Here is a 23145-nt window from a genome sequence, read left to right as displayed (position 1 = left end):
TAATGGCTCATTTACTGTACATTTGCGGTTTGGGGGATGATAAAACTCCATAGTTGAGATGTGTATTTACTACATGCCTCCAACCACTGGTATAGCATCCACTTGGACAGGAGGGGTGGTGGAGGCAGCATATACAGCATTCTCTCCATTTTCCTCCTGCAATCATTTAAAGCCAGCTTCTCCTCCTCCTTCTCTCCAAATCACTTAAGTGGCCCTCCCTCTTCAAAAGAAAAGGTTGACCTCCCCTGCCCAACAGTAAACCATTGCACCCAGGGCAGCCGCCCCTTCCATTCACCCATGTCCCGGCCCTGCATGCGTGGCATGCATTAATGAGCATTGCAATGATGCAGGCCATTCATAATGAATGGACTACCTTAACACAATGTTTATTAACACATTCATAATGAACGGGTTGCACTCTACAGTGCTTTGCGGTTCCACTTACAGTGAATGGAGCTGCTCCGCACATTAAGCAGTATTAGCCCACAATGCCACAATACAAAGGTTAAATGGGCCCTAAAAAGCAGCTCTGCTATAATATACAAGACATATCATTAGCCAGCATGAGGTTCTATTTGCCATGCAAAATTGAAATGTCATTATTGGATGGAGTTGACCTGACATTCTGACAGTGCGCTCTTCTCAGCTGCCTGACACTCTTTATGCAGTGATGGACTCAGCTTGGCCGGCCTCTTTGTCTTCTCCGTCCACACATCTGCTGACGCCTGTGATTTTCTATAGGGAACACTCTGTACGGGAGGCTCAGCGGGGAAGGAGGAATCCCAACACTGGAATAGTACAATCACTGAATGGACTCTACACCATGTGATATTACTACAATGCCACTCCATGAGACTGCGTGATAGCTACTAGATTGTTCCCCATGTGGCTTGTCATGACAGTATGAGCCCAGGGGTGTGGACATTTTTGAAAAAACTACTTGTCCATGGACTAAATCGGTGCCCCAATCTACTTGTCCCTCATGGCAATCTACTTGTCCTGATAAAAAAAATAAATACATTTTAACCAAAACCGTATTTAAATTAGAGGTGGTTTTAGGAATGTCTGGGACTTTTAAAACCAAAAGGGGCTTTTATGGCGACTTAAATGTTTAATTTCTTTAACATTGCGCTGTTTATCTTCTCCTCCCCTCCCTGTTTGTCTCCAGCAATGCACCCGGGGACTAGCAGGGAGGAAAGAGACCTTGCAGTGTAATGAGCACCGATTGGCTGCTCAGGGAAGGGGAGTGTCGGGCTTATTCATTATCCATTTTACTGCCAGAGCCGATTTTGCGTTTTTTGCACACGTTTAAAACAATCATTTTGGGCTTGAAGATTACATAAAACCACCAAACATATATTTTCTGAAATCAGAGACCCTAGAGAATAAAATAGCGGTAGTTCCAATTTTTTATGTCTCATGATATTACTGCAAAGGTCTAGGAAATGCAAAATTTCAGTAAAAAATACACAAAATAAAATTTTAGGGCACAAGAGAGCAATAAATTACCCTATTTTTCTGTAAAATATAAAAGATGAGGTTCCACCGAGTTAATAGATATCCAACATGTCAAACCTTAAATTTGTGTGCACTCGCAAAATGGCACGAATTCCAGTACCCTATATTTTTTTATAGGTATCCCTTATAGGTCATCAGTTTAGCGTTATGGAGGAGGTCTGGTGCTAGAATTATTGCTCTCATTCTGGCGTGTGCAGCGATATGTAACCATGTATATTGCAATCGCCGTTTTCATGCGTAGGCGCCCCAGTGTGTGCTTTTACTTTTCTACGTGCGTATATGTGGGGGTGGGAGGGGGCCTCAAATTTTTTTTTGAGGGGATGTTATGTGCTTGGGTGCAACTTTGATTTTTGTTTACTATTAAAAAAATTTTTTTTCTACTTACCTTTTTTTTCATCACATAGGGGACAAAAAGTGCCCTATGTGATGATTTTTTGGTGACAGGTTCTCTTTAATGAGACATCCAGGGTCTAAAAGACCCTGCATGTCTCCCCTGTGCTCTCCTCAATGTAATGCAGTGACATCGCACCACATTACATTCTTTCCCGGCCTCGATGGCCAGGAGTCTGTGAATGGGAAACTGGTCCGGGTCAGGACAAGAAGGGGAGCTGACGTGTTTACTCTCCTCCCTCCACTCTAGATGCCGGTGCACACTGAGCCAATCCTGGGCCCGCAGATGGGCAAGCAGAGCCCGGGACACTTGGCGAGTGGGGGGGAGGTGCACGTGGGGCAGTGCATGGCTGGCACGGTGGGCTGTGTGGAAGCAATCGGGCAGCAGCGCTGCCACCCAAATGCTTCCACCTGGCAGGTGAGCCCGCTGCTTGCCCGCAGCAGAGCTAAAGGTAGAAAAAAGCTACCTGCCCGGCACCCTGAACTACCTGTCCCGGGTGTTGAGCGATACAAATTCAACATCCCTGGAGCCAAACATCAGTTACTTTGTTCTTATTAACCAAAAGGCTTCTTTCAATTATTCCTCAATTCCTCCAAGGATTTTGTACTCGCTGAGTATTGAGGGACAGAGGAAGTTATTTACCTTCGAGTTACACTGCTGCCCACAGGGAGATGAAAAAGGAAATAGGATTTGTGTAATGCCCATAATCCTTTTCTTGGAATCCATTGAAGGACACTGGAAGTCATTGTTTTGTAGGTGTAGTATAACTTGAAGGCAAATGACTTCCTGTGTCCCTCAATGGACGGGAAAGAAAAGCATCTTCTGCATATGTAAGGCCTCGTCCACATGGGGCATACTAAAGCATATGCCCGTGGAGTCCCGTGTTTACCTGCACAGGAAAAAAAGTGAAAATATACTTGATCCTTCTGGGTCACAAGTTTATTTATTTGTTATATATCTCTTTAAGTAGGGAAGGGAGCATACCACAAAGGCCATTTAAACAAACAAAAAAGGAAAAATGGATTTAGCTCAATACTCTACCCAAATCACTTTTTAAATCATTGTATAAAAGTAAGAAAAACATCGACAGATATCATTAACATACAAAATGCTTCATTTGTTAACTAAAATTACAAACAAACACATTCAGAACAAAACAAACCCCACTAAAAACCCTTAAACAATCATGTTCAGGGACCTATAGGATTCATATATTGTATTTTAAATTTTAAAAAGTTTATTGTAACTTCCTACTGAGAGCTCTCAGGAAAACAGGGACAGTGATAGATAGACATAGATAGAAGTTAGAAAGGTGGCCACAAAGAGTATATATTTTCTAGCATGCTGGATAGTTATTTCAAAGTCCACCATAAACAGTTTCTGATTATCAAAGATATGTACCAAAACTTTTGTGCACAGATTTTTCTCAACAGGTACACTCCAGTTGAATAACAGGTCTGATTAAATCTGTCCTGCTTAGGGACTGTTCAATTGTATTTGCATCCATATCATCTAGATTCCATACATAGACAAAATTGAATAAGGTGGCTGTAATCAAACAAGTAGATCCAAAAACAACACAATGTGGTCCAGAGGAGGTGACAATGATAGTAGTAACAGACTCATAGGGGCATACTGTATGTTGTCCAAGGTTTACTCCATATGATTGTTGGCCTCCCTCATGTTATCAATTGGTGTCGTTCAAAAGGTATCCATATTGACTCTTTAGCTTGATTTCGCAGCATAAAGAATATATATATATATACACACTGTTTAGCTCAACTGTGAAACAGGGGCATATAAAAAATAGCGAACGTGGCTTTCTAATATTGTGACTATATCCAACCAAAGCGAACATAATGTCCCATAATGCCAGGAGAGTGATACTTATCAGTCTTGTATGAAATCCCTAATAGGTCCCATCGTGACTAGGTCCCTGACTGGTTTTGCCGGACCCACCCGGCTGCATCAGAGGCATACTTGCTTGGGGTGCACAGGTGTGTTCTATGCATTCCCGTGCAGGCAGTTCCATTGATGTCAATTGGGACACAGCAGCTGCATGGGCACAGGCGCTGCTCCCAATCTACCATCCGTACAGGTGCACAGCCACAGATGCTCAAAGTTCAGAGAAACACACCTACCACAGTTTTCAAAATGGGAACAGCAACTGTGTCCATGCAGCTGCTGCTGTCCCAATTGACATAAGTGGTACTTGCCTGCATGGGGATGCACAGAACACGTATATCCCTGTGCAAATAAGGGAAACTGTCACCAGCACACCAAGGATCACCTAAAAGGGTCCAAAAGTTTTAATCAACGATCACATAGTTACAGCAAGGCAACGTTTCGGAGTCTCACAGGACCCCTTCATTAGGCATGTGACGTCACATGCCTGATGAAGGGGTCCTGCGAGACTCCAAAACGTTGCCTTGCTGTAACTGTGATCGTTCATTAAATCATTTGGACCCATATTGGTGATCCTCAGTGTGCTGGTGACATTTTCCCTTGCTGATTCTGTTCGGTTCCAGCACACAGCCATTTTTAGCGCAGGAACATGTGCGTTTGGATTGTACGCATTCCCTGTCCAAGTAAACACGGCTCTCCATGGGTGTATGCTTTGGTACGCCTCATGTGAACAAGGCCTAAAACTGAACATACATTTTAGAATCTGTTTGAAATGAATGGAAAATAGAAGAGTAGTCGCTTGTTATCTGTCTCAAATAATCTGCAGACATTAGAGCAGTGGTTCTTAACGTGGGTTCGATCGAACCCCAGGGGTTCAGTGAGTCAGTCTCGCGGGTTCGGCAGAGGTGAAGACCCACACCCGACTCATATGATTCGTGCAGTAAATATTCATTATTATGTTTTTGTTTTTGTGTGAAAATCATGTTTTAATGGTTTTGTTCTTTGTTCTTAATGGTTTTGTTCATTTTGTGCACCTATGTATAAATATATACCTATGTTTTGAATTTTAAAAATCATATTTTATTTTTCCAATTAAGAAGGGTTCGGTGAATGCGCATATGAAACTGGTGGGGTTTAGTACCTCCAACAAGGTTAAGAACCACTGCATTAGAGGAAAATATTCGGAAGATTTCCCCTCACCTTCTGCTCAGGTGTCAACTCTGAGGCCCCGTTCACACTTGAGCGTCTTGTAGCTCCAAGCTCAGAAACGCTCAACAAGCTAAAACCTATTGTTTTCAGTAGCCCTTGTTCTCATCTGAACGTTCTGTTGCTTGCAGCCAAACACCTGTCAGTCAAAAAAGTACATGAGCTACTTTTCAGGCAGAATTGAGAGTTTTTGTCCCCATAGACTTCAGTGAAAATGCATGAAAAATGTGACATGAGTGTTTTCTGCTCAAACAGCTGCTCTCCACCCCTTTTTCAACAGCACTCCAAGCACCTAGTTGAAAAACACTTGAAAAATGTCTGCAAAAACCAAAAAAACACACTCAAAAACGCTTGAAAACATGACACTTAGGCTATGTTCACACTAGCGTTGTGTGCAGGCGGCAGAGAGGCGTTTGGGAAGCGTTTTTACCGCTTCCCAAACGCCTCTGGCAATTCTGCACATTGCAGCTCATGGTGCTGTTCTAACGGGAGCGGTAGCATCGCGTCGCAGCAAAACGGACACCTCTGGACGAGTCAGGAGGCGTTAAAGCCTCTTATTCTTGTCTATGGTGCCGCTCCGCAAACGTCCGGCCAGCGACGCAGTTGCGGGGCATTTGCAGAGCGGTAACACCATTCAAACTTCATTCTAGGCGTTGGTGGGGCGTTTTTAACGCTCGTCAAACGCCTAGCAACCGCTGCTAGCGTTTGCAGAGCGTTAAAAAAAGCTCCGCAAACGCCGGACCAACGCTTGCCAAACGCTATAGGGGCGTTTGGTAAGCATTGGTAAAACAGTCAAGTGTGAATGAGCCCTTAGGTGTGAATGTAACCTAAAATAATAGATTTTTCCTAACTTTCTGTATTGGTGACAATGGTCACCATTGCAAATAAGGAGGTAAATCCACCCGATTGGGACACAGACCACAATAAAAAAAATGACAGTGGTGTAACCCTTACCTGCTTTATTCAAACCTAAAACTGACCATACATGATAGAATCTGACTATCCAATTTCCTTAAGTACAACTATATAGTGCTGTTTGTATATGAGTACATTGGATATAGAAAGGACTCGTACTGCATAGTTTTGATGAATAGGTGATTACGTAGAGATTGTACAATCAAATTCTAATGTGCGTTATCTGTGCTTTTCCCATCAGAGCCTTTCAATGAACAGCTTTGATAAAATGTGTGTCCAGTGCGTCCCAAGCCTTTTAAAGTTCTGTTTTATTGTATTTTCTCTCTCTAGGGATATTAAACCCGACAACATTCTGCTAGACATGAACGGACACATCCGGCTAGCAGATTTCGGCTCCTGTTTGAAGCTAATGGAAGATGGAACAGTAAGTGACCCCGTGTTGCCACCTGTCTCTATTGATCTGCAAATATTGGGGGATTGCCAAAGCTGGAGCAACTGTGCACAGTAACCAATCAGCTTCTAGCTTCATCTTGTTCAGTTAAGATTTGGACAGGAAAGTTAGAAGCTGATTGGTTGCCATGCACAGCTTCACCAGGTTCTGTGTGCTTCAGTCTTTGTAAATTGTCCTCTATGTATTTTTGCACATGTTGGGTCACCTTTCCTAGATAGGTTCTGATTAAATTACCGTTTAATATACATAACCATGGTTTGAATGTAGGGATACCTTGATGTGTGTTTTATGTCATAGATCTGTATTTTGTATAGGTGGTGGGTTGCTATGTGGTTCATTTTTTATATGATGTCTTTTAAAACCCAACCATGGGATACTTGAAAATGATTCCTTGCAGTTAATTACTCTTTTATCCTAGAGGAGAGCAGGAGCACTTTTACTTACCCAACCCTTTGCTCTCCTGGAAGATGACAATCCCCTTCACTCCAGTGATGGACTGTCTCTTGGCATTGTCATGTCCAATGCAGGGCTGTGGATCCTACATTAGTCTTGATGACATCAGAAATTTAGACTGCTGGAGCATAGGGAGAAGACTCTGCTGGGACCTGTCTATGGGCCCTGCATCAGTCTTAATGGTGTCAAAAGGCACGCACTGGAGTGCAGGGAAGAGGAGGCTGTGGGGACCCATCTAGCAGTGCAGGAGCCTGCAGGAGGAGAGGATTGGGTAAGTAAATCTTCTTTACCAAGTCCCCTAGACCAGTGGTGGGCAACCTTTTTTTTCAACTGAGCCAAATCTCGCCAAAACCACGACTGAAATTTATTTTGAGAGCCACATTTTTAAAACTGAAAATACATAGGATGGTACACTGTTTTTAGTTTCAATAAGTTTTTATAGTAATTCATCCCCCATAGTAATTCATCCCCCATATAGTAATTCATCCCCCATATAGTAATTCATCCCCCATATAGTAATTAATCCCCCATATAGTAATTCATCCCCCATATAGTAATTCATCCCCCATAGTAATTCATCCCCCATATAGTAATTCATCCCCCATATAGTAATTCATCCCCCATATAGTAATTCATCCCCCATAGTAATTCATCCCCCATATAGTAATTCATCCCCCCTATAGTAATTCATCCCCCCCTATAGTAATTCATCCCCCATATAGTAATTCATCCCCCATATAGTAATTCATCCCCCATAGTAATTCATCCCCCCCTATAGTAATTCATCCCCCATATAGTAATTCATCCCCCCTATAGTAATTCATCCCCCATAGTAATTCATCCCCCATATTAATTCATCCCTCATATAGTAGTAGTAAGTAAGTAGCAAGTAGTAAGCCAAGTCCCCCCTGTGTCAATTCACTTACCTTTGCTCCGCGCGTTCCTCTCGCCGTGTTCCCGCGCCGTTCCGGTCTTCAGGGCGGACTGTGAGAGGAGCCTAGCTCCTCTCACGTTCGTCACGCTGCCCCGCCTACACACATCCTGACAGTCAATCACTGGCTATCAGGATGTGAGTGGCAGTGAGACTGGCCAATCATTGCATTTGAGCGCGCTGCCCTGGCTGTTTTTTTTTTGGATCACGCTGCAGAGTCCCTGCCGCCCGAGAGGAGGGAGGGGAGCGGGCGCCCGGCACACAAGAGCTGCATTAAAGCGTGTAAAGAGCCGCATGTGGCTCGCGAGCCGCGGCTTGCCGACCACTGCCCTAGACCAAAACAAGCAATCAACCATTTCTGTGCGGTCACAGCCCCACTGCAAGGGATAATTTTAAGTGCGCTTTAAGTATTATGTTATGATTTTGATTGTGTTATAATTAAAATCTTGTGAGTAAAGCAGTACTTTATACTTTGTATTGATATAAAATTTTGAAGGATGCACCCCGCTAGTGGCCAGGGAAATAAACATACAGAGATAGCATATATTATATTGGTGGCCATAACCAAGGCAGGAGAAGAGACTATTTTTAATTTTTATTGCATGACAGTGAGGGGAAATCTCCCCACAGTAAGGGTAATTCCTATTTCATATAGTTGTCTCGAAAACATTTTTACCTCTTGCTTTGGTGACAACTTTAAAATAATGGGTTTCCCCAAACTTTTTCTCTTGGTATCCGTAGACCATGGCATATTAGGAGGTAAACCCCCCGCACAGTGGGAACACAAACAAAGACTTGACAAGGGTCTAACTCTTCCCTGCTTTATTCAGAACTTTACAAATATAAAGTTTTGCCCTTAAATACATTTTAAGGCATTTGTCCCATGGTCTCTACAGACTTTTTGGAGACTTGTGGTTGCTTAGCTGTTTCTGGCTTCAGTACTTTCTCTATATCCCAGAACAAACATGCATCAAGTGAAAGGGATCACTTGCCACATGCTTATCTAGTGGCTTTTTGAGTCACTTTTCAGGGTCATTTACTCAAAGTATTAAAGCCACTGGATTAGGAAAACTGTTAGGCAATTACAATTTTAGGAATAGGGTCAGCTTATATGTGTCTTATGTATGATATGATATCTTTAGATGATCATATCAGATGTCCAGCTAATTATAGGTGCTTGTCACCTTATGGAAGAACAGAGGTGTTGCATTGGAAGAAAGTAATGGAATTTATTTTAGGTTGTGAATTATCAACTAGCTCTTTTCCACCATTAATGAATATTTTTTTCACTTTGCTAGGAACTTGTGGCTTTTTGTCCAGTGCCCACAAATAATGATGTTAGTATAATTCACACCCATTCTTTTGTGCTCTTCTTGTGTTTCACGTGCTTAATTTTCAAGCTTCAAAGTTGTCAACTAAAGTATTGCGAATGTTAAGTAAGATCTACAAATGCCAGAGAAGCCTACTAAGTGAGGGCTTGTGGAAACGCTGGAGGACAAGGACATTGTGTTAGTAACCCTACTTTGAGAAATTCTAAACCCACCAGCTTGCAACTCCATCTACTACCACTAGAGGTCAATCCCATAGAATCATGGGTAAATCTCTGACAACCAAGTATAGAGAGGAGCATGCTGATAGGTGATTCTTTGTGTTCTTGAGGATCAGAAATTAAACTTGTGGCCAAGCTATGGAAATTTAAATACTTAAAAATTCTTAACAAACAAGAAATTCTCTGACCTCCATAGCTGCAGCCAATGTGCAGCAATTCATCCTCAATGTTTGAGCAGAAACTTCTCCATTTTGCTTTCAATATTTTTTTTCTTTAGCTTAGTTCAGCTTTCCCTCTCAGCCATGAGTTGTCAGTCTTCCAGCTTTCTAAACTCTAATGTACACAAAAAAAGGGGCACATAGAAGTGAGGGGAGTAGAGTGCCGAAACCAAACTTGAACTTCACTGTTCTATTGCAATCTGAGGACGAATTGTTCCACAGTCTCAGCAGCTGCAGAGATCAGTGATGGCATATTGTGAAGCTTATTTACTGCTTGTAAAGAACATATAAAATATGACCATAGCTTGGCCACAAGTCTAATTTACAATTAGAACACAGAGATGGATTATCTACACACCACCCTCATTTGCTGCTTTCTAAATGTCTCCTGTGTGGACGACAACATGTCCCAGAATGTCCTGCTAGTGTTTAGGATTAGAATTATCTTTTTAAGGCAGTGAAATAAAATCAACTTTTAAAATGTCAGATATTTCAGTGTTTGGTCAATGCTGGAAAGATACACCCCCAACAGTTTTTTTTTTTAATCTCTTGGGGACTCTGTTGGTGACATCTCTGAGCTGAATTCCCGGGTCTGCACAGCTGCTGTGCCCATTATGAGTCGTTCCCACCATCTCTGCTGGAACAAAGTCAGGAATTGTGGCAGGGAGATGTCGCTGTATCCAAATCGTAAAATAAGCCAAGGACTAACCTATAACTAAAATATCGCTTTGATTAAAAAAAAAAAATCACTTTATTTGGACTGGCCATTTAATTAATTTCCTATTCTGCCCCATAAGACTGGAGCTACATGGGCAGTTTTAATCTCTTGCTACTAAAGAACAGTGACTGTCTTGCAGTCACTTGAATATGTTAGACCTGCAAAAGAGATTTTTAGTATGCCAATCCTGCTACTAAAGTAGGGGTTGCAAATTTCACTAAACAAATGGTTTCATATTGACTAAGCTACAAAAGCAGCAAGTAGTAGTAGTAGCATTCTGTAGCAATTGAACTGACTTCATTGGAACTTTGTACAATGTGAGATTGATTGCTATTACAATATGCTATTCGCTTAGTGATTTTTTTAATACTCCTAACAGTTGTAATGGCAGGATGGAGCTACTAAAAATCTCCTTTGTAGCTCAACCTATTCAGTAGACTGCCAGCACAGTATTAAAATGGAACTAAAAATTGTAGGAGGTAAGATTTTTTAGCAATAGAGACTTGCGTATTCTTTTGTCTAAAATCTTCCTCTTGCTCCTAGTGCTCACCTTGCAGTGTACACCCTCGGCTTACAGATGCCAATAGAAGAGCCAGATCTAAGGGCAATGTAGCTCTAGCCTGCAAAGCAAAATCTTTCAGAGTTTTTGTATTCACCATACATATTCAAAGGCCTCTTATTGCCATTTGGAGGTCGTAGACATTTTAAGCGCTAAGTTATTGAAAACTTCTTCTTGATATGCCCTCACTGATAAAGAAAAACTTTTTTCCAGTTGGCACACCTTGAAATTCTGTAAAAATAAGGAATATACCTAATGTAGACTATTTCCATTGTTTATTTTTTCACTGCCATGTCTTACAATAGGAAGTTTATAAGTGAGGTGGAAACATTTAAAGCTCTTTTGGAGTGATATTTCAGAGTAGATGGTGCATGGTGAATGAACGCACCTTGTTTTGCTCCCACTGCATTGGCCGTTGCACACCCAGAGCACCTACAGGTTCACAGTCAGCAGTGATACCGCCAGTCTAGTTGGTGGCTTTTGCACGATTGTTGCGCCTTGTCTGCGCTTTTGAAATGCACCCAATGCAAAAAAAAAGGAAATCAGGACAAAACACAGCTGACCTAACTGTCAAGACTTGCCAATTCATGAACTGAATATTTTATTCCTTGTATTGATGACTCTTCTTCTTCTAGGTCCAGTCCTCGGTGGCAGTGGGAACACCAGACTATATCTCTCCTGAAATCCTCCAGGCTATGGAGGATGGGAAGGGGAAATACGGTCCGGAGTGTGACTGGTGGTCTCTGGGGGTCTGTATGTATGAGATGCTGTATGGAGAAACTCCATTCTATGCCGAGTCCTTAGTGGAGACATATGGGAAAATCATGAACCACAAAGTAAGTATAAGTTTATCCTTATTTCTGTGTTAGATTCAGCTTTGCCTGCAGGTAACCGTCTAGTCTTTCGAAAACTTTTTAGACACATATGAATATTATCTTAAAGGGTCAAAGCATTACCCAAACGTACCCCCAACATACCTCTCCCCCTCTGAAGCATGTCTCAACATTATTGTTTAATTTTACCTTGGTGTTGTAAAGAGAAATAGCTTTTATTGCACAAAATGCTTGAAAGGGTAGCTGCTGAATGGTCATTTCCTGTTCACCTAGGCACCCCCCAGAACTATGTCTCCCAAGAGCCTTTTACCTATGCACGCAGTGTGTTGGCAGGCTCTTGGGAGTCAAGGCAGTAGCATTGTTATGAAGGTAATAAAAAAAAGTTATTTGTAATACAGTACACACACCTTTCCCAATGTTTTCTTTACAAATATTTAAATTACAGGAAAATAACTGCTGGTCTGTCAAAAATCCAATGAGTTCAAGTAGTTTTATTTTTTCTATCTTCTAAGTCTATTCCTTATCTAGCGGCATCTTGCGCTAAAACCCAAAGTGTTGTAAGACCTGCCTGCTGAACTACAAAACTCCACCTATCCTCCATCCCTCTCATGTTCATCTCCACATGCCTAAAGTACATTCATTTTTTATTGTCTTTTTATTATATATCTAAGGATACCAAGCAACTTTGCTTGTATAACCTCTTACCTTGCCTTCTCATTCCCTTAAATTTGACAGCTGTCATCATAGACCTAGCCCAGTGTAAACACACCTTTGTCTGTATGTATCCTGTCTGCAGTCTACATCTGATCTGGGTATAGAACTAATGTGATTTAGCCCTGGTTCACACCAAATGCAATTTCAAAGTGGTGCGATTTGGTCCATTTAAAGTGCAATTTTAAAGTAGCGCAAGATACTTGAAATTGCACCTTTTAGGACAGTGCCATAGAAATACTTAATTTGTAAATCGCATGTCAAACATGAGGTCACAGCGGTGTGAACCAGGGCTAAAAGTACAGTTGTCTTTTACAAAAAATAAATCTATCACTGTATGTGTCTTTGCCCCTCCAGATTCGTGTGATTGTATTTAGACCAATAAACTGGACTGGGCCCCAGCAGGCTTTGGGGTTTTGATACATCCCCTTAGTCTGAGCTGTAAACAACCAATATAATACATGGTATCCAGCAGAATAATGCTTTCTGCTTGTTTCTGCCTTTTTCAATGTGGATCTAATATTTTTTATATAATATATTCATAGTTCTAATGAAGGGGATATATTAAAATCATGAAAAGTGTTGATTGTCTATGAATAAGAACCATTTGTCAACCCTTGTCGGTATAAGAATATCCTCTCTGGATTGGAGAGTGATCAGTTTTTGCTTTCCCTTTTCGCCATTATATCTTTTGCATGCGAGTAGTCTATATCTTACAATACATGATGGTCTCTGGTTTGTGTCCAGATTTTTATTCTATCTTCAGTCTGTTTATTCCTTATCTAGCTGCATCTTAGCAGTCATACATCAAAAGCGGGATAATTGCAGTAACTGATTTAGGGCTAAAGACTTAACTGGGGCCTTAAAGCAGAACTAAAGCATTTAAAAATAAAATGTGAGCTTGCAAGCTGTTTGTTGCAGAAGAGACATGCAATGTCTCTTCTACAGTAAAATAAAATACTTAAAGGTAAGTATTTCAGACTTTAGTTACATTTTAAGCTGGTCTAGTAGAATTTTGTTGAAAATCATTAATTTTAAGAATGTTCACTCAAATTTCTAATCATTAGTGGGGCCAAAACGGCATTCATTTTCGATTGTAGTGATGAGAAAATTTGAAGAAGCAGGATGGAAATTTATTTGAATAATTAATGGGGTTTTGTTGGGGAAATTACATTTATCCCATAATCAAATGTTAAAAGCAAACAAAATAGAAAAGTGCTTTTGAATCACATTCATCAAGTCATCAAATGTACTGAGAATTTTAATTCTGCTATCATATGAGCATTCATGTGAACATCTCTAGTGCATGGCCTAATGTTACTAATATGGTTTGGGTATGGTGGACTTGGGTCTATGGGAAGTTACTGTGCAGTCACAGGCAGTGTGGTACAAGATTTTAGCAGGGAGGCTGTAAAAGCTGCAGGAGGCTACCTCTGGTAAGTAGGCACCAGGAGTATGGGGGGTTCACTTTAGGTTGGGATAGGTTAGAGGGCTATGGAGGGTGGCTGGGGAGTTTTTAACATATATGTATTTATTTTTTACCATCTGTTTCCTGTATCCAGTTTATATCTGATTATGTATCCAGGGGACATTTCCATTAATTTCTTGTCCCAGAGATGAGATAGGAAGTGAGAGGAAGTATCTCCAAACCCCGTTAGACAGTTGTCACAGCAATAGATGTCCCCATTGGAAGATTTCCTTCTGTTCCTGGAATTTAACTTGCTTTCTGCCCCTGTGACAATGGTCACTAAATAGGTGAATTTCCCAGTGGGGACAATGATAGCAATTAAAAAATGAACAGGGATTCTAGCCCTTCCACTTTCTATTCCACACTAAAAGAAAAAAATTGCTTACACATACGCTTTAAAACGACACCAAAATAATCTACAGCCTTCTTATATTGAGCAGATGTGAATTTATGAATACTTCTGCTTCATTGAGCTGATGTACATGAAGTGGTGCGCCTTATCAACCACATTTTTTATTTTTGTGTCTGACCTGCATATGATAAAATATGACAGCATGGTCTAATTTAATTTTCTTTTCTTTTTACCCCCAGGAAAGGTTTCAGTTCCCCGCACACTCAGACATCTCCGAAAATGCTAAGGACCTAATAAAGCGGTTAATTTGCAGCCGGGAGCATCGTTTGGGTCAGAATGGGATTGAAGACTTCAAGAACCACCCATTCTTTGTTGGCATTGACTGGGAAAACATTCGCAACTGTGAAGCACCTTATATCCCAGAAGTCAGCAGCCCGACCGACACATCCAACTTCGATGTGGATGATGATTGTTTAAAAAACTGTGTAAGTGCTGCTCAGTCTGAATCTGAAGAGAACTCTATGGAACCAAGTCTCTTTTTACTATAATACTACAACAGTTTGGTGTTCTGATGTCTCATCCAGTGTAGTAGGCATTAGCGGAGTAATAACAGCTTAATTGCTACCTTAATTTCGCTTTCTGTCTTTCTGGATATTTTCCGAAACGCAGCTTACTATCTATTCTTGTATTGCACTGAAGAGACTCAGGCTGTCTCCTATGGGCCTAGAATATCTGTTAATACAAAACAAATAATAATCATGATGTATGAAAAAATTTTATTTTTAAAGTGTGAAAAATGTGAGTTTGTAAAGTGTATAAATATAACTTTCAATGTAGGTTTCTTTGGCCTTTTTAAAGAAGCAAACTGAAAATAAAGGCTGATTTGTTTACGAGGTTGTAAAGGCTAAAGGTTTTTTTTTACCTTAATGCATTCTCTGCATTAAGATAAAAAAAACCTTTTAATGTCCGATACCCACCTCCTTCCCAAATACTTACCTGAGCCCTATCTCAATCCACCACTGTGCCTGAGAGCATATTTTAGTTGTATTTGGATTTAGGTTTAGATTTAGGCTGAGTTTGGCTTGGCTGCTCCAATGGTGAGAACTTCCTGACACTGTTCCTGTCCATCTGGGAGTTTGGGTTTTTCAGTCCATACAGTTTTTGTGTGGTCCAGCTCACCACAGCAGGAACTGTGAGGTGTATAAAAAATAAATGACGTAGCGCTGCTTACTCAAACATGTGCACATAAATATGAAGTGATGAAGTTACGTGACGGTGATGCAACGCGTCAGGCGTAGTTGGAGGCAGACTGCAATAGAAAGTGACACACGCGGAAGCGAGATATGGGATTGGAAATGCGTTTTGATGCCGTTTTTATGTGAGTGCAATATTCACAATAAATGATATTGGTTTAAAATTTAAAGTTTAATGCACCATATGAAGCATTATTTCTTGCATGTATGAACAAGTTGATACGGCTCATCAAAGATAGAAGGGGTGCTTCTGATATAAGCAGGCATTTATCTAAGAGGAGAAGTATATGGAGTATCCATAAGGAGTGGAGGAGAACAGCGGAAATATATTCATATATGTTATTTCCAAAAGAATTGGAAGTGAGAGTTCTGAAAGCACTTTTATATATAGTTGTTAAGATATATTGATTTTATTTTTTTGCACAGATTTTATATATTTATGTTCACATGTTTGAGTAAGCAGCACTACATCATTTATTTTTTATATTTTTTGCACAAATTATGTGGCAGCACATATAGATGTTAGCAGCAGCATACATTCAATGACACTTGTATGCACTTTAGTTAGTTGGCGCAGGAGTTTTTCACCATTTTGTTTCAGTAGGAACTGTGAGATGGTTTAACTCTGTACTATCTACCAAACATGGAAGGTTTTTGTGTACTGATCCCTTCATTGGGAGCCGAAAGACAGTTGATTGTCCTGATCACATCCCAATTGTTCTCTCTATGCTATAGCTGTCAATTTGTTGGCTGTTACTCTGCAGTAATGGTGCTCTTTGTTATGTAGGAGACGATGCCTCCGCCAACCCATACAGGCTTTTCCGGACACCATTTACCGTTTGTTGGGTTTACCTACACAAGTAACTGGTAAGATGTCAGCCATGTGAGTCCACTCCATGAACACATACAGTGTCATTTTTTGCTATGTCTCTCTCTCTTCCCCTTCCCTCGCTCTCTCCCCCCTCCCTCGCTCTCTCTCTCCCCTCCCTCGCTCTCTCTCCCTCCCCTCCCTCGCTCTCTCTCCCTCCCCTCCCTCGCTCTCTCTGTCTCCCTTCCCTCGCTCTCTCTCACCCTCGTTCTCTCTCTCCCCTCCCTCGCTCTCTCTCTCTCTCTCCCTCCTTCTCTCTCTCTCCCTCCCTCGTTCTCTATCTCTCCCCTCCCTCGTTCGCTCGCTCTCTCCCCTCCCGCGTTCTCTCTCTCCCCTCCTGCGTTCTCTCTCTCTCCTCCCTCGTTCTCTCTCTCCCCTCCCTCGTTCTCTCTCTCGCCTCCCTCGTTACCTCTCTCTCGCCTCCCTCGTTCTCTCTTTCTCTCCCCTCCCTCGTTCTCCCTTTCTTTCCCCTCCCTCGTTCACTCTTTCTCTCCCCTCCCTCGTTCTCTCTTTCTCTCCCCTCCCTCGTTCTCTCTTTCTCTCCCCTCCCTCGTTCTCTCTCTCTCTCCCCTCCCTTGTTCTCTCTCTCCCCTCCCTTGTTCTCTCTCTCCCCTCCCTTGTTCTCTCTCTCCCCTACCTCGTTCTATCTCTCCCACCTCCCTCGTTCTCTCTCTCTCACCTCCCTCGTTCTCTCTCTCTCACCTCCCTCGTTCTCTTTCTCTCCCTCCCTCGTTCTCTCTCTCTCCCCTTCCCTCGTTCTCTCTCTCCCCCTCCCTCGTTCTCTCTCTCTCCCCCTCCCTCGTTCTCTCTCTCTCCCCTCCCTCGTTCTCTCTCTCCCCTCCCTTGTTCTCTCTCTCTCCCCTCCCTCGCTCTCTCTCTCCCCATCCTCGTTCCCTCTCTCTCCCCTCCTTCGTCCCCTCTCTCTCTCTCCCCTCCCTTGTTCTCTCTCCCCCCCTCTCTCTTTCCTTCCCTCTGTCTTTCTCACTCTCTCTCCCCTACATCTCTAACCTTTCTCCCCTTACATACTCTTTCTCCCTCTCTCTTTCTCTTCTCTCCTTCCTCTGCTTTCTCACCTTACTCACTCTCTCTGTCAATTTTTAATAATCTTTATTGGCATGATCAAATACATTTTAGCATTGCCGAAGTAATCAAGTTATTTAAGGATAGTTTTTGAAGTGGAGTTTTCTCTCCTCTTCTATAGAAGTGAAGTCCAGAATAAATGCAGAAAATCTGTAAATGAGGGTGGTTTCTCACGGAGTAGTTGGGCACTGTAGCAGGAAGGGGGCCTCATCCATCACACCACTCTCTTCTCCCTCCCCCCCCAATCATCTTTCATTTTCCTCCATCTCTCACTTTGTTCCCTCTGTCCACCTCTCTCTATTTCTCCTCTCTGCCTTCCTTTTCTTTCTTTCTCCCTCTTCTCTCTCTCCCCCACTCTTCAATCTTTCTCTCTCTCCCCCACTACTCTCTTGCTCTCGCCTCCCTTTTTGCTTTTTCTATCTCCCTTCTCTCCTATTCTCCTCCTCCTCTCTCTCTCACATTCTTCTTTCTATCCTGCTTGCTGCCTCCTTCTTTCCCATTTTCTGTTTCTCTCCCTCATATCCACATGTATATCTGCTTCTCCCTTCCTTCCCTTCCTTTGCTCGTTCGCTCTCTCTCTCTCTCTGTTCTCCTCCCTCCCACTTTGGCTCTTGCACTTTCCTCTTCCTATTACTTTATACTCTCTGTATTTCAAAGGTAAAATTTAAGTCATGGAACTTTTCAGAGATACCTCTGCCTAGTATGAAAGATTTACAGGAGTGAAATCCTTGTGCTGTTACTCTTAGTACCCCTGCAGTGAGTTCAGTCATCTGTATTTCTGTATTCTACCTGCTTTGCTGTTACCTTTTACTTGAGCAAATGATCATATAGCATGCCCATTTTGCACACACACATTTCCATCAAACAAGACATTCATTGGCATCGGAACTGTCTGTTTGAGCTCCAGTTTATGTGTGGAGAGCTGCAAGATGTAGGGGAGAGCAGCAGGATACATCATGGCTCCATTTTTTTTTACATATTTATATTGTGTTGTGACTTTGTTGTGTTTCTTTAGTGTATTATCAGATAGGAGTTCACTGCGCCTGGCATCAGGGATTGCCAATACAGAGCTGGACGCCAATGTACAGCGCACTTTAGAAGACAGCCTAGCAACGGAGGCATACGAGAGGCGGATACGGCGCCTGGAACAGGAAAAGTTGGAGCTCAGCAGGAAGTTGCAAGGTGCTTTGCCATATCTGTGCAGCTACTCAAAAACATTACAAGTGTATGTCTGGGGAAAGATAAGGCAAAAAAGTATTGAGAAATACATACCCATTTCCCCAAGTTTTGGCTCTTTAAAACTCTGCAAGTTCCAAAAATTCTGTTGATCTGCCAGAAATCCAGTGAGATCCTAACTTGATGTAGTGGTCTAACAAATCTTCCACTGCTGCAGGGAGATCCCAAAGTGTTGACAGCCCTTTGCCCAGTTCACCCTTGCTGGAGTACAGAACACCTTCCACTTCTGCTTTGGAAATGAGGTAAAGCGGATGTTTTATAGTCCAGCAGGGAAGAACTCAGGCAGGACTGACACCTCTGCTTGAGATTTCAATGCAGCCGAAGTAGCCTTGTCAGCTTCATATAAGAATTTAGGAACTCGCTGAATTTTTGGCAGAATTCACTTATTGTTTTGGTACTGCTCACCCAATTTTTGTGGAAGGGACAGGAAACTAGGAAAATTCTACCAAATGTAGTAATAGACGGTAGTAAAAACCTGACGAAAGTTTTAAAATTTACCTTTTTAAAGTGTCTAAATAATGCAACATGTATGTACTTAAAGCTTTCCGTGCTTTGTGTATTTCTTCCAGATCTGTGCAGTAATCATGTTTGAAGCTTTGTCTCCATTCATAAACTTCCTGTAATAAAGACCTGTCACTGCTGCTCTCTCTCCTTGTACAGATTGACTGGTCTTGTATCCACCCCCTCCTGTAGTTTTCTGCAGGCAGCCTCTAGAGGGTGGAGCTGCTGGGTCCCTCCCACAGCTCTGCTCTCTGTACAGACTATGTCACTGTTAATTTTACAGATAGTATTTGCGTTTACAAAGGCGTTTGGGTCACGCAAAGTGGATTTATACTGATCAGCCATAATATCATGACCACTGACAGGTAAAGTGAATAAAATTGATTGTCTTGTTACAATGGCTTCTGAAAGTGGGTGGGATATATTAGGCAGCAAGTGAACATGCTGTCCCTAAAGTAGATGTTTGTTAAAAAAAAATGACCAAGAGTAAGGATTTGAACAACACTGACAAGGGCCAAATTGTGATGGCTAAACGACTGGGTCAAAGCAATTCCAAAACTGTGACTCCGGGATGTTTCTGGTCTGCAGTGGTCAGAATCTATCAAAAGTTGTCGAAGATAAATTGGTGAGCCGGTGACAGGGTCATGGGCGGCCAAGACACATTGATGTATGTGGGGAGCGAAGGTTTGCCCGTGTAGTCCAATCCAGTAGAAGGGCTACTATAGGTCAGGTTGTTAAAGAAGTTAATGCAGGGTCTGATAGAAATGTGTCAGAACGCACAGTGCATTGCAGTTTGTTGCAAATGGAGCCATGTAGTCGCGGACGTGTCAGGGTTCCCATGCTGACCTGTGTCCACAGCCAAAAGCTCCTGCAATGGGCAATTGAGCATCAGAACTGGACCATGGAGCAATGGAATAAGGTGGCCTGTTCTGATGAATCATTTTTATTTCATGTGGATGACAAAAAGGGGGACCTATTCACTTGTGGGTGGTCATAATGCAGCCTTTTTCAACCAGGGTGTCTAGGCCTTGAGGTTTCTTCAGGGAGGCCTTGACAAAATGTCTAAAAATTTACCAAAATTTGTAAACAAGCCAGCGGATGGAACCAGCCTGCCTTTTTGTTACACAAAGTCAGAGGCTTTCATTGTGCACCATTACGACCTTCTAGCCACCAGCGTTCTAACAACCAATGACATCATCAGTTGATAAGGAGGATGTTGGTTGACTGCACAGCATTCTTGTTTTTTCCCTGCCCCTCCCGTCAGTGCTGGGTTCACAGTAGCTGAGTGATGGAGAAAAACTGAAGGAAAAAAGAAACATTGGAATACTAGTCAGTACCTGTGTGCAAAAGTGTATTTTCTTTGGAAGAATAAATCGGCGCTAAAGTTTGGTGTCCTACATGTGTGGATGTTGCTGCATTATATAAAACTATTAGAATTTTTTTTTTTTTTTTTAATTTTAGAATGGGATGTCTTGGGACTGTCCATAATTTTAAAGGGTGCATTGACTGAAAAAAGGTTGGAAAACACTCTCGTAATGTTATGGCTGATCAGGGTATATCTTTTATGGCTTTTGAACATACGCACTGCTGTGTGTATAACACACGGATCGCGCTTTTTCAGCACTGTGTAATGGTTTGAACGGGCTCTAAGGCTTTTATCTTTTAATTTTAAGTAGGAAATCATCTAAATTGATGAGCTTGAGCCAAATGACCTTGACTGTTTTTCTTTTCCCAGAATCGACTCAGACTGTGCAAGCTCTTCAGTATCCAACTGTAGATGGACCGGTCACTGCAAATAAGGACTCAGAAATCAAATCATTGAAAGAAGAGATAGATAAGCTGAAGACACAAGGTACAAGCATCCTGTGTTTGTGGTCAGGCAGTGTGATATACAATGCAATTACATTGTTAGCAGATGTAAAGGAAGGTTGGAAGATAAAAGCACTACTCCACGGTTAAATGTTCAGGATTCAGGTTTTTTTGTGAACAAGATAATCCAATGCATTTTGGGGGCTACAGGGGTCCATGTTCTTCAAGACCTAAAAAATGGAACATAAAGATCTGGACTAGGATGAGAGATCAAAGAAATCATCTTTATTTTATTGCATTTGTAAACTCTTTTGTGCAGAATATTGCTTCAAAGATTGGCTTTGGTATCTCTAAAGGTTGTAAACCTCCAACATGAAATATGAACAAAGCATATACCTCTATAGTGTGTACTTGTCTCAATCAAGAGCACTAAGTGTCATTTATGTCTGCTGCCTCCTGCCTCTGTTATCTGCATGAGTCACTTCTGACAGGTTTTCCTGACACCAAGAGGTAAAAAGATGATGAGGAGTGAGCTCCAGCACACAGCCTGTGATTGACAGCTTCAGCTCTGTTTCTGTATGCTGTGTGATAAGGAGAGAGGGTGTTGCTTCCCTCCAATCAGCTCTCAGTGCTCTCCTTACTGAGTTCTGCAGAGTGTAACTTCAGCCTCCTGCCCCTTTGCTTTCTGAAAGCTCAAGTGAGGTATATAAATTCTGGACTTTGAATGGCTGTAGAGAAGGGAGTGCTGTAGAGAAACATGTACAACTTATATAGAGTTTTGTTTCATTTCTGTGTATCACCTGAGGCCAGTCACTGCACTGTGTATAGGTAAGGGTTTACAACCACTTTAAAATTGTTTACATGGTTTTACATCATAGCTCTGATCATCAATTTACATATATTTATGTTGCATCTCTTTTTTATTAAGTATTTGCGGACAGAGAAGGTTTGCAGTACAAATATAAATTGCATTTGATTAAGGAAATCCAGACTCGTACAACCCATACCGTATATAATGAGCAAAATACAATATAGAATGAGGTGAGACACAGATAACAGGTATAGTGTCAGAACCGGCAGGTCTTTAGAAGCCATTGGACTACATTGAAGTAACAGCAGATGAATAAGTATTAATTATAATTATTAAAAAAAAGGGGGGGTAATAAAGGGAGAGCGTGGGAGGAGCCTGGAAATGATGGGGACTTCAGACCTTAGCAGAGATAAAGGAGTCAAAGTCGGAAAAGTATCTGAAATGAGACCACACTGTCCACGTAAGCTTGTATGAGCCAGATTTGTCCTCATCCCATACGATCATCTGTTTCACGTACTCAGTCTTGTCCAACTCACTTATTCAGCCATCGATGAAGGCTCGGTCTGGTGCCAACGCCTGGCTATCACAGAATTAGCAGCTGTGATAAAGTGCCTACATTTCTTTTAATTTATCTATCGGACCCTGGCAACATGGACACTACATTAATGAGGTTCATTTGGGATTTTATCCTCCAACCAACTTGTTAGTGTAATATTTTATCCCAAAATGGGAGAATTTTCGGACAGGTGCCCCAAATATGGGTCATGGTGCCAGGCTCCTGCAAGCATGGCCTGCAGTCATCAAGGACAGATGGGTCAATTTGATACAGAAGTGTAGGGCAATGATACCACCTAGATAGGATCCGATAACTACGCTCATGTACTTGAGAAGATATATTGTAGATCAATTTACATATATTTGACGGCGGAGGACATTTTCCTCAGTATTCAAAAGTTATCCTTCTTCAGGTGATGTTTAGAGGGATCAGAAGTGCCCCCCACTGCCGGCACACAGTGGACACTAGCCTGCACTCTAAAACATCTTGTTTTAGTGTTCTGGTGTGGACAGGCACTAAGGGGTGTTATTCCTATAAGATTTGACTTATTCTACCAGAGCTGTCTTTAGTTTAATATATTCTATTGTGTGACTCTCATCACATTTGCATCTGCCACTTTCCATATGGCTAGTGTTGTAATTTTTTACAGCCTTTATGTGCACGCTTAACAAAGACTTTAAGATGGCTGCAGCCAGAGGAATGTACTGCTAGGATTTGTGTCAAGTCTCTGACCTGATTTAAGATACTCCATTGAGACAACATGATATGATTTATAGGAATGTAGCCCCTGCAAGAGTGGAATGTGGAAATGTCAGGAAATAGTGCGCATAGCTTGTGTTCTGCCCTCACTTAC

The 23145-nt window shown here is 41.8% G+C and overlaps 1 protein-coding gene across 5 annotated transcripts in view; it reads left to right on the top strand.

Annotated features, from left to right (window-relative positions):
• The window catches only part of CDC42BPA (CDC42 binding protein kinase alpha), a 364329-nt gene that overhangs the window by 219395 nt on the left and 121789 nt on the right, over window positions 1–23145 (top strand). For all 5 annotated transcript variants that reach the window (XM_089685105.1, XM_089685106.1, XM_089685108.1 and 2 more), the window contains exons 6-11: window positions 6266–6359; window positions 11450–11650; window positions 14418–14663; window positions 16219–16298; window positions 18395–18561; window positions 20852–20968. In XM_089685105.1, coding sequence (XP_089541231.1) covers window positions 6266–6359; window positions 11450–11650; window positions 14418–14663; window positions 16219–16298; window positions 18395–18561; window positions 20852–20968 — 905 coding nt within the window. The remainder of the gene's footprint in view (window positions 1–6265; window positions 6360–11449; window positions 11651–14417; window positions 14664–16218; window positions 16299–18394; window positions 18562–20851; window positions 20969–23145) is intronic.

This window comes from Staurois parvus, unplaced genomic scaffold (genome assembly GCF_062004578.1).
Source record: "Staurois parvus isolate SC_StPar_1 unplaced genomic scaffold, SC_StPar_1.0 ptg000362l, whole genome shotgun sequence".
Classification (NCBI taxonomy): domain Eukaryota; kingdom Metazoa; phylum Chordata; class Amphibia; order Anura; family Ranidae; genus Staurois; species Staurois parvus.
This window is presented reverse-complemented; position numbering and strand designations above follow the sequence as displayed.